Source organism: Oryctolagus cuniculus, chromosome 2 (assembly GCF_051225735.1).
Source record: "Oryctolagus cuniculus isolate XC-2025 breed Fujian yellow rabbit chromosome 2, ASM5122573v1, whole genome shotgun sequence".
NCBI lineage: Eukaryota > Metazoa > Chordata > Mammalia > Lagomorpha > Leporidae > Oryctolagus > Oryctolagus cuniculus.
Genome location: NC_142868.1, coordinates 52,218,196 through 52,234,404, shown reverse-complemented (window position 1 = coordinate 52,234,404; position 16,209 = coordinate 52,218,196). Strand labels below are relative to the sequence as shown.

Genomic DNA, 16,209 nt, shown 5'->3' with positions numbered 1-16,209 from the left:
ATATATGCTGCCAAAAGGGAACAAATGTAAACCACATTACCTGTCCTAGAAATAATATTCAGTTGAAATGAAATTTGACCATCATATATCTTAATCATTTATTCATTTCTAGTAAGTAACAGAGCTTAAGTAGCAATTACCTATTACAAGGATGCAATTTTTAAAAAAATTACTGTAAATGTCATTACAAGTAAAATATGTCTTGTTAAGAACTAGTATGATTTTTTTTTCATTTTTTCATATTTACAGAGATTTCTCCTGAAGGGGATGAGTTCAAAGATTCAATTATTGGAGAAGATAAAGTACAGTGTATTTCACATGAAATAAACCCATCAGCTGCTGTTGATTCTCCTGTTGAGACAAAAAGTCCAAAGTTTAGTGAGGCATCCCTACAGACGTTATTGAAACCAGGAGAAAATTTGGAAGGTGTGTTTCAATGGGTCAAAAAGAATTGTAATTGATTTAATAACATTTAAATATTTTCTTTATAAACAGGTCTTCATTAACAAGTTATTAAAATATGTGCATATATGTAAATAATTCATCTCAGATTAGCTTCAGTATTTTTATACTTTTAATAACTGGCCTTTTTTTTATTGCTACCTGACAAGTCACCCAAAAACTAAGGGCTAAAACAACATCTTTTTTATTATATTTCATGTAAATTTCAGGAATTAAATCAGAGCTTGATTAATGTGAATTTCGTAAGTCACGTGCCTTTGACTTGGAGATCACTCGTTGTGAGATTCAGCTAGTAACTGGGCTGTCCAATATGGCTTCACTGTTGTCTTAGAAGGTACAGCCAAGAGGCTGTGCTAAACTGGGCCCCGTTGCCTCTTGGTGTTGTCTCAGGGCCATTCTATGCACTCTATCCAGTAGGAGAGTCCAATATCTTATATGATGGCCCAGGTTTCACAGATGCTGAAATGGAAGCAGCTTGCCCCTTAGAAGCTGGCCTCAAAGCTTGCATCATATCAGTTCTATCATATTCCTTTAGTCAAAGCAGCCACAGGCCAACCTTGATTCAAGGGCGGATGGGGACAGAGCCCACCTCCCAGTGGGAAGGCTAAAGAATTTGCAACCCTTTTTAATCTGCCATAGCCTACCTTCAGAGCAGAAATTACTTCTATTTCTCCTACATATAAAATATATACACCCTTCTCAAAGCCTCATTGCATTATGGGATTAGTTCAAAGTCTAATATGATGTTATCAAAGTCAGGTCTGTGTGCTAATTGCTTTCCTAGAGACATCTCTTAAAGTAGTCTCTGTCGAAAGACCGATGAGTAAAAAGATGTTACTCAACTTTCATATACACTTAGCATACAACAGTGCAGTAGAGACCCCTTTTCAAAATCGGGGAAGATGGGAAGCCCATACAGTTACCGGTCCATAGAAAACTCAGAAATTCAGCCAGGAGTAGTAATGTTAGTCTGCTTCTTTTGCACCAAACGCTGGTGCCTTTGAGGCTGGTTCTTTTCCAAGTGAGCTTTGCTTTCCCTTTCAGTGAAAGTTGGTGGGTGCTTCCGTAAGTAAATAATTCTGTGGGTTTTGTGTAAATGTAATTGACAATCACTACATTTGACAAAAATCACTCATGTTTGTTTGGGTAGGCCTTTCTCTCCTTATGTTGTCTATGAGGGTGCTGTGAGGCAGTGCTCTCATTCTTGGAAATCCTTTTGTCTAGCAAAGACTATGCACAAGCCTTTAAATCTTTCTGTGCTGTAACAGAAGGTCTTCTGGTCATATCCTTGATTTTACCTTTACTTTCAGGCCATATTTTAGTGACCCTAATTTAATTTTTGTGTTGAAGTCTTGTCTTCCTTTGAGGACCATTTGTTGCCTGGAAGAAATTATCCTAGGTCCTCTATATCTGTTCTTAATTCCACTTATGATCTAAAAATCCTTTCTTCAATTAATCTCCCTTGTACTTTATCAGAGGCTGCCAGAAGGAGGTAACTGGCCCTTTCAGTGTCCCCAAGCCCCTCATCTGAGTCACTGAATCCATAAGCACATTTATATCTTCCTTATTATTCCATGAGTCAAATTTTCTGCCTCTTTATTACAATAATTCGCTTTTCTCCAGCCTCCAGTACCTTTTTTCCACTGGTCAGTCTCACCAATAGTTTCCTTTAAATCTTTCTGTCTGCTCCCCAGTCCCATAAACAGTGCACATAATTTAGGCTTTTATGTCCACACTTTATTTTCAGATATAAATTCTGCTTTAGTTATCTATCGGTAAAAAACAAATTACTCCTAAAACTTACTAACTGCAAGTAACTCATATTTTATCTCACCCTTTTGTGTCAGAAACTGGGAAAGTTCTTCTGCTCCATATGGCATCAACCAGTGTCATTAGTGTTCCCAGCTATCAGTTGGACTTCTCTGGAAGTGCATTGCAAGATAATACCACTGTCATGCCTGGCATCATGGCACGGCTAAATAGAGTGCCCCTCATTCAATTTTGTCTCCCAAGATTGCCTGTGGTCTTTTCAGGATAGTTTAATTTCTTTCATGATGAGTCAGGGTTCAAGTTCTTAGAGATTTAGCCTGGAACTGCCATAGTATTGATTTAACTGTGTTCAGTTAAGTCAAGGCATTCACAATACCAGCCAGAATTAAAACAGCTCGCTCTAGATAAGAGACTGTGCAAGAGGTGACCATGTGTAACTCACCATAGTATCATAAATACTTTTATTAATTAGAATCATAATTACTAGTATCTTTCATGGACTAAGTATGTTCCCCCAAAATTTATATGTTGAAATCTACTTCCTATTGTAATTGTATTTGAAAGTAGAGCCTTTGTAAGGTAATTAGAACATTACATGGGATTAGAGCCATTATAGGAAAAGGCCAGAGAGCTAACTCTCTGCCATCTGCCATATGAGGATACAAAGAGAAAAAGGCTGTTTTCTGCAAACAGAAGAGGGCCTTATCCGGAATGACCATATTGGCGGATTCTGCAGCCTCCAGAATTGTTACAAATAAATGTTTGTTGTTTCACCCACCCATTCTATGATATTCTTTTATTACAGCATCATCTGAAATTCTATGTTATACCTTTTTTAAAGAAAAGACAACTCTTAGGCATATCATGAATGCTGTCGAGCCTAATGCAGGGGTTGGCAGACTTTTTCAGCAAAGCAGATAGTAACTACTTTAGGCTTTACAGGCACTTCAGTCACAAAGTAAGTTTATAAAATTAGAATAAGTCAATACTGATATGGCTTTAGGTACTAGAGAACAGGGTCACTCATTAAAGTATAAGATGTGAAATAATCTTACCTCCCAAGTTCTTACTTTGTGTAAATGGAAAAAAAAATATTTGAATCAAAGATGAAAACTTTGAGATTGGTACAGTATCAGTTGTCTCAAAGCAGAACATATATTTGGAAATTTTAAAAATGAAAAAGAGAAATATGTCTGGAATTCAGGGGAAAAAGGAGGAGATAGTATTGGCCTAAAAAAAGAGATAGTGTTGATGATGTAATTAGGAAGGAAAAAAGAAGTTAACAAATGAAGAAAACAACTTTTCTCATCTCTGTTTACTTTCAGAAAATATCAGCTAGGTAAAGAATGAGTCACCACCAGAAAACAGAGGTAGCACCATGGTGTTTAATTATTTGAGTCTAAAAAATTAGATTTAGAGAACTCCAATTATGTTCTCAAAATCACTATAAAAGTCTAAAAACTAGTACTTCTTTGTTCTTTTTTGGTAGTTTAGGATAGATTTTAAAGGTTGAAAAAAATTTCAGTTATTTAGTAGTATCAGTGATATTGCAGTCTTTTGTTCTATGTTTCTTTTTTACGAGAAAGTTTTACTGTGTATCTTATTTTGCTACAGAGCTGCTTCGTTGTATAAAATAGCACTAACAAATGCAGTATATTACAAAACTAAGATAGTGCTGTTCTTTCTCTGGCACTGTACAACTAACAAAAAACTGTTCTCCATTCCCAGATACTTCCAATGGAAAGATCATTACATATTTTGACCCAATCAAGAGATGGCTATAGCAAGTTATACTACATTATATTACATTAGGCTTAAAATAACAATGTTGTCCTTGAATTACATTATTTTTTAAGATACATTTTTTATTTATTTGAAAGAGTTACAGAGAGAGGTTGAGACAGAGAGAGAGGTCTTCCATCCACTGGTTCTCTCCCCAGATGGCCGCAATGGCCAGAGCTGTGCCATTCTGAAGCCAGGAGCCAGGAACTTCTTCCAGGTTTCCCACGCAGGAGCAGGGGCCCAAGGACTTGGGCCATCTTCTACTGCTTTCCCAGGCCATAGCAGAGAGCTGGATTGGAAGAGGAATAGCCAGAACCGGCGCCCATATGGGATGCCGGCACTTCAGGCCAGGGCTTTAACCTGCTACGCCACAGCGCTGGCCCAAATTACATTATTTGTATAACTAGTTTTAATCACAGGTAATTTCATGTACTCTGAAGACTAGTGCCTAGAGCCTAGGATAAAAATCACAAGGTATTGTGAAAAAGATGCATATTGTGTTCATTTGCAGTCATTACAAAGTTAGGGTTTATTTTCTTCCTACTAGTAAACACATTGAAAATAGTATCTCTTCCAGCCGGCACCATGGCTCAATAGGCTAATCCTCCGCCTGTGGCACTGGCACCCCAAGTTCTAGTCCCGGTCTGGGTGCCGGATTCTGTCCCCGTTGCGCCTCTTCAAGTCCAGCTCTCTGCTGTGGCCCGGAAAGACAGTGGAGGATGGCCCAAGTCCTTGGGCCCTGCACCTGCATGGGAGACCAGGAGGAAGCACCTGGCTCCCGGCTTTGGATCAGCGCAGTGCGCCGGCTGCAGCACGCCAGCCGCAGCTGCCACTGGGGGGCGAGCCAACGGAAAAGGAAGACCTTTCTCTCCCTCTCTCTCTCTCTCTCTCACTGTCCACTCTGCCTGTCAAAAAAAGAAAGAAAGAAAGTAGTATCTCTTCCTATCAATATTGCTAAAAGTTGCTATTTTAAGTCTTCTATCTGCTACTAATTTAAGATAACTGTGCTGGATTAACTTATTCCATACTTGTTCATGTAAGTGTTCCACCTTAATTCCTCAATGAATTTTATGCATTTCTCACAGGCTTCTTCACTCATTAGTTCATCTAGTTCTAAAGGGTTACTCAGTGTCATCACAATTAGCAGTCCTCATAACAAGATTTGTTGACGAGTCCTGGGTTGTCTGCAAGGGCTTCATTAACTTCAGTTACTTTTCTGGATAGAGTAGAATAGAGTTCACTAGCAGCTTTCACGCTTTCCAAAGCACCAAACTCCTCTTGTTTTTTCAATTTTGTCCCAACTTCAGGCAGGCTACAATAAACAATATCTCCCAAAGCTTTCTGTGCAAAATTGCTGATTCCCACTGTTCCAATTCCATTTTCTGTTGTTATCCATTCATGTTTCTCTGAATTTATGAACTGAGAACAGAGCATCCAGAGGGCACTTCCCCACAGTCCCCAGGGCAGAGGTAGACAGGGCGCAGTGGGTGCTAAGGCCACAAGCAGGCTGCAGGCCATGGCCCCTCTTTCTTTCTTTTTCAAAGATTGGTTTATTTATAAGGCAGAGTTGCAGAGAGAGAGAGAATCTTTCATCTGCTGGTTCACTCCCCCAATGATTGCAACAGCTGTGGCTGGGCAAGGCCAAAGTCAGGAGCATGAAACTCCATTCAGTTCTCCCGTGTGGTTGCAGGGGCCCAAGCATTGGGCCGTCTTTGCTGCTTTTCCAGTCAAATTAACAGGGAGCTAGCTTGAGAAAGGAGTATTTGGGACTTAAATAGGCACCCATATTAGATGCCAGCACCATAGTGCTAGCCCCTATTCTTCCATATTCATAACTACAGACATCGTCATACTTAAACTAGATTTTATAACTTCTTTAAAAACAATTTATATATTACTAAAATTTTAATGAAAAGAAAATGTTATGAAAATACAGGCTATACAGCGCTTAATTTTTTTTAAGATTTATTTATTTATTTGAAAGTCAGAATTACAGTGAGAGAGGGAGACAGGGAGGGCGTGGGGGAGAAGAGATCTTTCATCTACTGGCTTACTCCCCAAATGACTACAATGACCAAGGCTGGGCCAGGCAGAAGCCAGGAACCAGGAACTTTATCCAGGTCTCCCATGTGAGTGCAGGGCCCCAAGCACTTGATCAGTTCTCTGCTGCTTTCCCAAGCATATTAGCAGGGAGCGGGATGCAAAGTGGAGGAGCCAGGACTTTAACTGGCACCCATATGCTTAACCTGCTACACGTCTCCCACAGCATTTCTTTTAAGTATTATTATTACAGGTAAAAGGCAAAAAGAAGCATCTCATTTTAAAAAATAACTACAGGAGGGGCTGGTGCTGTGGCACAGTGGGTTAAAGCCCCAGCCTGCAGCACTGGCATCCCATATGGAGGCTGGTTTGAGTCCTGGCTACTCTACTTCTGATCTAACTCTCTGCTATGGCCTGGGAAAGCAGTAGAAGATAGCCCAGGTCCATGGGCTCCTGCACGCCTGTGGGAGACCTGGAAGAAACTCCTGGCTCCTTGTTTCAGATCAGCTCAGCTCTGGCTGTTGCGGTCATTTGGGGAGTGAACCAGCAGATGGAAGACCTCTCTCTCTCTCTCTCTCTCTCTCTCTCTCTGGCTCTACCTCTCTCTTTAATTCTTTCAAATAAATAAAATTAAACTTAAAAAAAATGACTAGTGGGATCTACATTGTGGTGTAGCGGGTAAGCCACTGCCAACAACGCTGGCATCCCATGTGGGTGCGGGTTCGAGTCCCATCTGCTCCACTTTCAATCCAGCTCTCTGCTGATGCACCTAGGAAAATAGCAGAAGATGACCTAGGTCCTTGGGCCCCTGCACCCACATGAGATACATGGAGGAAGCTCCTGGCTCCTAGCTTCAGTCTGGCCCAGCCCTGACCATTGTGGCCATTTGGGGAGTGAATCAGTGGATGGAATCTCTCTCTCTCTCTCTCTCTCTCTCTCTCTCTCTCAGTTCTCCCTCTCTCTGTAACTCTGACTTTGAAATAAATAAATCTTTTTTTTTAGTATATGTGCTGCCGAAGTGAGCACAATAAATCTTAAAAAAAAAAAAACTAGAAAATTAACCCACCATCAAAGATTAAAGACCTATGTGTGAAATACTTAATTTTTCTATAATTAATATATTAGCCTAAATCTAGATAGTGATAATTTACAGAATGCATATTCAATTTTCTTTCAGTGAAATTTGCTTTGAGATATGTGTCTTGTTATGCTTTTGATTTGTAGAACCTGATGATTTGGAAGCAGAAGTTCTACAAGAGCCAAGAAGAACAAAGAAAGATGGGAGCTTGCCCTGTGCTGTTACTGATGTGTGGATTACTGAGAAAAAAGAAACAAAGGAAACTGAGTATGTTACATCTCTTCCTTATATTTAAAACCTGGGTCTCTTATTTTACCTTTGTAAAAATTATCCTGTAATAATAATATATCATAATATTATAGTATATTATAAATAATTTAATTTTAATAGATATTCACATTTCAGAAATCAGTAGTTTTATCAAATGTGTGAAAATACAAGTAAAAAGTCTTTCCTGCCTGTATCTCCATCCAGCCAATTCTTGCTCTGTCATTCAGATAATTTTAATTTATTCATAAGGAAAATTAAAGTATGGTTCTCCTCCCTTTCTAAATACATTTGTTAGCATAATGTGTACTACCTCATTTACTTTCAGTCAGTAATAAATCTAGGACATTTTTTCTTATATAAGGCCTTATGGCTAATTCACTTTCATTTTTCTTTCTTTTTGAGTTATTTTTGGTCTTTTTTACATTTTTTTCCATGTGAGTTTAGAATTCATTAATTGGGACCCCTTTTTACCAAAAATAGAAAGAAAAATCAGTTGGCATTTTATTGGAATGTTAAATTCATACATTGCCACAGCAGAAATCAATATGCTGTATTCTACCTTTCAAGAATATGAAAAGACCTTTCTTTTTGGTCAGATTTTCAAGTTTTATAATTCTCCTTATCTAGATTTTATGCTTAAATTGGTAAACTTATTCCTAGATATATCTTTATTGTTTGCTGTTGTAAATAGTGCCTATTCTTAAGATCTTGTAACAAAAGGGTTGTACAAAATCCATGCATACAAGAGGTCTTTAAAATGTTCATGAAAAATGCATATTATGAAAAAACTATGCATGGATTTCAAAAAAATGTTTTTTAGGTTTTATTTATTTATTTGAGAGGCAGAGTTACAGAGAGAGAGAGAAAGAAAGAAAGGTCTTTATCCACTAGTTCACTCCCCAAATGGCCACACGGGCCAGAGCCGGGCCAATCCGAAGCCAGGAGCTTATTCTAGGTCTCCCACATGGGTGTAGGGGCCCAAACACTTGGGCCATCTTCCACTGCTTTCCCAGCCTATAAGCAGAGCTGGATGGGGCAAAGAGCAGCTAGACAGGAATCCTCGCCTACAACCTAGTAACACCACAGAACCAGCCCCGGATTTCAAAATTTTATTTATTTATTTATTTATTTATTTATTTGACAAGCAGAGTTAGACAGTGAGAAAGAGAGAGACATAGAGAACGGTCTTCCTTTTGCCGTTGGTTCACCATCCAGGTGGCCGCTACCACCAGTGCCTTGCAGCCGGCGCACTGTGCTGATCTGAAGCCAGGAGCCAGGTGCTTCCTTCCTCCTGGTCTCCAATGCGGGTGCAGGGCCCAAGTACCTGGGCCATCCTCCACTGCACTCCCGGGCCACAGCAGAGAGCTAGACTGGAAGAGGAGCAACCAGGACAGAATCTGGCGCCCCTACTGGGACTAGAACCCGGGTGCCAGCGCCGCAGCGGAGGATTAGCCTAGTGAGTTGTGGTGCTGGTCCTCAAAAATTTTTGCACCAAAATAAATGTATCATTAAATTCCATTTTCCGGCCGGCGCCGCAGCTCACTAGGCTAATCCTCTGCCTTGCGGTGCTGGCACACCGGGTTCTAGTCCCAGTCGGGGTGCCGGATTCTGTCCTGGTTGCCCCTCTTCCAGGCCAGCTCTCTGCTGTGGCCCAGGAGTGCAGTGGAGGATGGCCCAAGTGCTTGGGCCCTGCACCCCATGGGAGACCAGGATAAGTACCTGGCTCCTGCCTTCAGATCAGCGCGGTGCGCCAGCCGCAGTGCGCCGGCCGTGGCGGCCATTGGAGGGTGAACCAACGGCAAAGGAAGACCTTTCTCTCTGTCTCTCTCTCTCACTGTCCACTCTGCCTTTCAAAAAAAAAAAAATCCACTTTCCATAATCTTTTAACATTATATTAAATACATCTTTCTTAATATTTTATACCACATTACAATATTTATATCTGTTACTGTTCTGAATTTGAGTTGATATTTTTCAGAAGTACAGTCATACCATATGAAAAGTGATGGCTTTGTCTTTCCAGTTTGTTTCAACTATAATTTCTTTCTCTAATCACAGTGGTTGATGCCTTTTATATAATGTTAAATATTGATAATATTGGTGTATTTGTCTTTTTCTCAACTTTAAAGAAGTTGATTCTGTTATTAGCCCTCATTAAGCCTGACTGTGCTTTATAGCTCAGAAAGCTACCTATTAATATTTTACTACATAATTTTTAAAAATCAGAAATGAATTTTGTTAAATGATTTTCAACCTCTGTGGGCATTTATATAAATCTTTTCCTTTATCAGTTAGTGCAATTATCTATTAGTATAGGTTATCCAATATTGGGCCATCCTGATACCTTAAGGAAACTCTGCTTGATCATGATGCATTATTAATTTAGTATACTTCTATTTGCTAATACTTTATTTAGCATTGTTACATTAATACTTGTGAGGGTCATCTATAGTTATCTTTGTAATTATGGGAAATCATTGTTGGGTTTTGGTGTTCTTATTAAACTTCCTTCACAAAAAGTAATCAGAAGTTTATTTCTTCTCAATATTTTGTGATGGGGATTGGAAGCTGTTTCTTGTTAAAAATCAGATGGCAAATATTTTAAAGTTTTCAAACAATGTGGTTTCTGTTGCAGCTATTCTGTCATAATACCACAAAAGCAACCATAGCTAATATATAAACAAATGAGAATGACTGTTCCAGTACAATTTATAATAAACAGGAGGTTAGCTGGGCTTGGTCTACTTGAGCTATAGTTTGTCAACCCTTGCACTAGAACTGTTTAAATATCAGTGGGATTAATCTGGTTTTAAAAAGTTTAATGGAATATGTTTGTGAAAAGATAGGGCCTAGTGATATGGAGAGGAGGTGTGGCCTTCTCTTTCTGTAAGAAAAGAATATGTTCAGATATCCTAATTCTTCTAGAAAAAAATTTTTGGAATAACATTTTCTTATGAACCATTTCATCCAGGTTTCTAAATTTGTCTGAGTTTAAGAAAAATAATTACTTATACACATACATGAGTAGTCCTGAAAGTGGATTCTTCCAGTCTGTTTTTGTTTAAAAATAATTTTATTCCCAGCTATATTGACATAAATTTGTGAGTCCTTTCTTTTAAAAAAAAAAAAAAGATTTATTTATTTATTTGAAAGTCAAAGTTACACAGAGAGAGGAGGAGAGGCAGAGAGAGAGAGGTCTTCCATCCGCTGGTTCACTCCCCAATTGGCCGCAATGGCCGGAGTTGTGCCAATCTGAAGCCAGGAGCCAGGAGATTCCTCCAGGTCTTCCCACATTGGTGCAGGGGCCCAAGGACTTGGGCCATCTTCCACTGCTTTCCTAGGCTGTAGCAGAGAGCTGGATTGGAAGTGGAGCAGCCGGGACTTGAACTGGCACTCATATGGGATGCCAGCACTGCAGATGGTGGCTTTACCCGCTACACCACAGCACCAGCCACGAGTTCTTTATTTTTGATAATCAATCTCAATTCCCTTCCTGTGAGGGTTAAAGTATTTTTTGTGAATATCATTTTGTTCATTTTTCTGTGCTGCACACTATTTTTTTAAACTCTGCACCATTTAATACAAATTCAACTACAAATTACTTTGTTTACTTAACCATATATCTTAATCAGTTTACATAGATCTCTGCATCATTTTTTAAAATTTTATTTAAATTATACAAGCTTCATGTGTTTCACAGTTTCACATATGCAGATTTAGGAAGATAGTGACACTTCCCCTCCTCTAACCTCTCTGTCACTCACGCTCCAACACTTCCTTATCCCTCACTGATTCCCACTCTTAATTTTTAGTAAAATCTGCTTTCAGTTTACTTAATGATCATATAGCTAATCCTACACTAAGTAAAAGAGTTCAACAAATAGTATGAAGAAAAAAACCCAACACTGTTCTTCTGTGGAAGATACAAGGGCTGTAAACAATCATCAAATCTCAAAATGTCTATTTCACTCCAATACATTGCATTTCAGTTTCACTGTTAGTTACCTCAGACCAGGGAAAACATAAGATATCTGTCTTTTTGGGACCGGCTTATTTTATGAAGTATAATGATTTCCAGTTATGTACATCTTGTTGCAAAAGACAGGATTTCTTTTTTTTTTATATATATAGCTGAGTAGTACTCCATAGTGTATATATACCATAATTTCTTTATCAAGTCAACAGTTGATGGACATCTGGGTTGATTCCATGTCTTAGCTATTGTTAATTGCACTGCAATGAACATGGGATTATAGATAACTCTTTCATATTCTGATTTCTTTTGGTTTGGGTAAATTCCCAGGAGTGGGATAGCTGAGTCATATGGTAGGTCTGTATTCAGATTTCTGTGGTATGTCCATATTGTCTTCCATAGTGACTTTTCTTTTCTTTTCTTTTCTTTCTTTTTTTTTTTTTTTTTTTTTTTTTTTTTGACAGGCAGAGTGGACAGTGAGAGAGAGAGACAGAGAGAAAGGTCTTCCTTTGCCGTTGGTTCACCTTCCAATGGCTGCCGTGGCCTGGCCACTGGCAGGAGCCAGGTGCTTCTCCTGGTCTCCCATGGGGTGTAGGGCCCAAGTACTTGGGCCATCCTCCACTGCACTCCCTGGCCACAGCAGAGAGCCGGCCTGGAAGAGGGGCAACTGGGACAGAATCTGGCACCCCGACTGGGACTAGAACCCGGTGTGCTGGCGTCGCAAGGCGGAGGATTAGCCTAGTGAGCCGTGGCACCGGCCCCACAGTGGCTTCTTTGCATCGTTTTTAACAGCTTCATGATATTCCATAATATTTATCATGATTGTTTTTATATATTCCACTATTTTGCAACATTTGGATTCACTAAAATAGTGATTCTCTGACAGCACACATTAGACTCACTTTGAGATTTTCTGAAACAAATTGCTGGTCTTTATCCTCCAGTGTTTCTGATTCATATGTTCAGGGTGGGTCTCAGACTTCATTTCTAATGTGTTTCCGTATGTTGCGGTTGTTGGGACCATGCTTTGAGAACCATGGTGAGGCTTGTTATTGTGAATGATTAATGATTGGAGAATGTCTGAAAAGAGTAAATGACACAGCATGGTTATGAGAGAAATACTTGGAAGAGAGATTCTAGGTTGCTGGTAAACTTGGAACTCATTTTCTGTGTTTTAGACTACTTTTATTTCTGGTAAACTGTTTTTCTACTGGTGTATCCATCTGTGGCAGGTTGGAAGACAAGACCACCATTCAGCACAATGAATTGTCTGAAGATGGAATCTCAAGGAATGTGGACCAACTTAGTGAAGTTCATATAGGTAAGCACCATTGCATTAATCTAGTTACTTTCTGCAAAGTTGCTAACCTGCTTGGGCAGCATAAAAATATAGAATATCCTTTACTAATCATTTTAGTCATTTAAAAAAAGTAAAGGGGGGCTGACATTGTGCCAAAGTGGGTTAAAAAGCCACTTGCGATGCCAGCATCCCATTATCAGAGTGCTGGTTTGAATACCGGCTGCTCTGCTTCTGATCCAGCTTTCTGCAAATACACCTGGGAGATAGCAAAAGAGGCTCAAATGCTTGGGCACCTGCCACCAATGTGAGCCTAAAATGGAGGCCCTGGGTTCTGGTTTGGTCTGGCTCATCCAGGCTGTTGCAGCCATTGGAGGAGTGAACCAGTGGGCGGTAGATCCCTCTCTCTTTCTTTCTCTCTTCTCTCTCTTATTCTGCCTTTCAAATAAATAAATAAATATTTTAAGAAGAATATAATGAGCATAGAGCTCTAGACTCTGCACTAATAATATGATTTGTTGGCAACAAGGGCCATGTGAATATTTGGTCATTTATATTCTTGAGTGTTCCAAATGAAAATAATTACTTATCTGAGCTAATGTTTTAAGGACTCTAAGTAAGTGAATGTAAATTTTTCTGTCTAACCTATAGAAATAAATATAAATTAGAACAAGATATGAGGGTCTGAATATGATTTTTTTCACATTCCCTTGAGTTTATATCTATATTTAGATCTTACAATATAATGAAATATATAACAAATTCAATGTACTTTCTGAAAATAAAATATGTCCTGTTAAAGATTATTTATAAGGAAATGTACCTATGTGTTCATTTTGTTTTCCTGAAAGATATGGGATTTTTTGTTGGAATTCTTATTAAATAGTATGCCATATCAATATTACTTTGAATTTTATGAGAACTATATTGACTTTTCCACATAATCTACTCTTTATACCACAGAACCTGGAATAGATGATTGTAAATACTCTAAAAGTGATGTAGCTAAATCTATGCAACCAGAACCGTTTTTCCATAAAGTGGTTCATTCTGAATACTTGAATGTCATTTCTCAAGTTCAACCAATTCAGTGTTCTCCAGAAGAATCCTTTCCACTTCGATCTCGCTCTGATTCACCTCCAAAAATTAAAAACAAGAATTCCTTGCTGATTGGACTTTCAACTGGTCTGTTTGATGCAAACAACCCAAAGGCAAGTATGATCCTCACATAGAAAATCTTTCCTTTTGATAACATATCTCAGTGATTGTTTTCCCTGAAAAATATAATGCTGAGTTTTAATCTCTTAAAAACACAAATATGCACATATCAGAACAAATACAATAGAAAAACTCGTTCCTTTCTACTGTAATTCTGAACACAAATTGCAATTGAGTGTACCACTAGGATAAAGAATATTTTTTTAACTCCCTGGTCATAATTCTTTTTATAGGGTCTACTTTGATTTAAGCAAAATACCTCCCTCACATGCTCATGCACTATTTCTCACTATCCAACCTGCCTTCCATTTTTAAAATGAGACCAAGTTAAGCAATGTATCATAAATGAAGGAAGAGGCCATACTGCTTCATTTGTATGTAAGAGGATTGATAGATGTTCATATGCACTTGCTGGTAAAATTTTTTCAGATCTCTTATTTTTTCTCATTTGCTGTTTCTAAATATATGTAACCAGATTTTTCTTATTAAGAAATTAAAACATTTTGTCTCTGTGAATTTTTGATATATAAAATTATTACAAAAATAGGACTTTGTTGGGCACGCATTTAGCTTACCACTTAAAATGCTGGTTAGAGAGCAGGTGTTGTGATACAACGGGATAAGTGGCCACTTGGGATGCCCACTTCCCATATCAGAGCCAGTCCCGGCATCTCTGCTTCTTTTTTTTTTTTTTAACTTTTATTTAATGAATATAAATTTCCAAAGTACAGCTTATGGATTACAATGGCTTCCCCCCCCCATAACTTCCCTCCCATCTCCCGCTCCCTCTCCCCTTCCATTCACATCAAGATTCATTTTCAATTCTCTTTATATACAGAAGATCAGTTTAGCATATATCAAGTAAAGATTTCAACAGTTTGCACCCACACAGAAACACAAAGTGAAAAATACTGTTTGAGTACTAGTTATAGCATTAAATCACAATGTATAGCACATTAAGGACAGAGATCCTACATGAGGAGTAAGTGCACAATGACTCCTGTTGTTGACTTTACAAATTGACACTCTTGTTTATGGCGTCAGTAATCAGCCTAGGCTCTTGTCATGAGTTGCCAAGGCTATGGAAGCCTTTTGAGTTCGATCTTATTCAGACAAGGTCGTAGTCAAAGTGAAGTTCTCTCCTCCCTTCAGAGAAAGGTACCTCCTTCTTTGAGGACCTGTTCTTTCCACTGGGATCTCACTCGCAGAGATCTTTCATTTAGGTCATTTTTTATTTTATTTTATTTTATTTTTATTTTTTTTTTTTTTGCCAGAGTGTCTTGGCTTTCCATGTCTGAAATACTCTCATGGGCTCTTCAGCCAGATCTGAATGCCTGAAGGGCTGATTCTGAGGCCAGAGTGCTGTTTAGGACATCTGCCATTCTGTGAGTCTGCTGTGTATCTCGCTTCCCATGTTGGATCGTTCTCTCCCTTTTTTATTCTATAAGTTAGTATTTTCAGACACTAGTCTTATTTATGTGATCCCTTATGGCTCTTAGACCTATCATTATGATCAATTGTGATCAGAAATTGATCACTTGGACTAGTGAGATGGCATTGGTACATGCCACCTTGATGGGATTGAATTGGAATCCCCTGGCACGTTTCTAACTCTACCATTTGGGGCAAGTCAGCTTGAGCATGTCCCAAATTGTACATCTCTTCCCTCTCTTATTCCCACTCTTATATTTAACAAGGATCACTTTTCAGTTAAGTTTCAACACTTAAGAATAATTGTGTCTTAATTACAGAGTTCAACCACTGGTATTAAGTAGAACAACAACAAAAAAAAACTAAAAAGGATAAAGTATTACGTTGTTCATCAACAGTGATGACAAGGGCTGATCAAGTCACTATTTCTCATAGTGTCCATTTCACTTCAACAGGTTTTCTTTTTAGGTGCTCAGTTAGTTGTCACCGATCAGGGAGAACATATGATATTTGTCCCTTTGGGACTGGCTTATTGCACTCAGCATGTTTTCCAGATTCCTCCATCTTGTTGGAAATGACCGGATTTCATTGTTTTTGACTGCTGTATAGTATTCTATAGAGTACATGTCCCATAATTTCTTTATCCAGTCTACTGTTGATGGACATTTAGGTTGATTCCACGTCTTAGCTATTGTGAATTGAGCTGCAGTAAACATTAAGGTGCAGACTGCTTTTTTGTTTGCCAATTTAATATCCTTTGGGTAAATTCCAAGAAGTAGTGTGGCTGGGTTGAATGGTAGGGTTATATTCAGGTTTCTGAGGAATCTCCAAACTGACTTCCATAGTGGCTTAACCAGTTTGCATTCCCACCAACAGTGGGTTAGTGTC

General features: G+C 38.7%; 1 protein-coding gene across 23 annotated transcripts in view; it reads left to right on the top strand.

Annotated features, from left to right (window-relative positions):
• NEK1 (NIMA related kinase 1) overlaps positions 1-16,209 on the top strand; it is a 203,320-nt gene that overhangs the window by 155,050 nt on the left and 32,061 nt on the right. For 13 of the 23 annotated variants that reach the window (XR_011386262.2, XR_011386261.2, XR_011386260.2 and 10 more), the window contains 4 exons: positions 250-426; positions 7,279-7,399; positions 12,608-12,696; positions 13,636-13,883. Coding sequence is in view for 15 of the 23 variants with exons in the window: in XM_008249738.5 (XP_008247960.3) it covers positions 250-426; positions 7,279-7,399; positions 12,608-12,696; positions 13,636-13,883 (635 nt within the window). In the remaining 8 variants the exon portion in view is untranslated. Of the gene's footprint in view, positions 1-249; positions 427-7,278; positions 7,400-12,607; positions 12,697-13,635; positions 13,884-16,209 lie in introns of those variants that run through there. The other 10 variants (XM_070068291.2, XM_089325496.1, XM_051842564.3 and 7 more) reach the window with 5 other exon arrangements.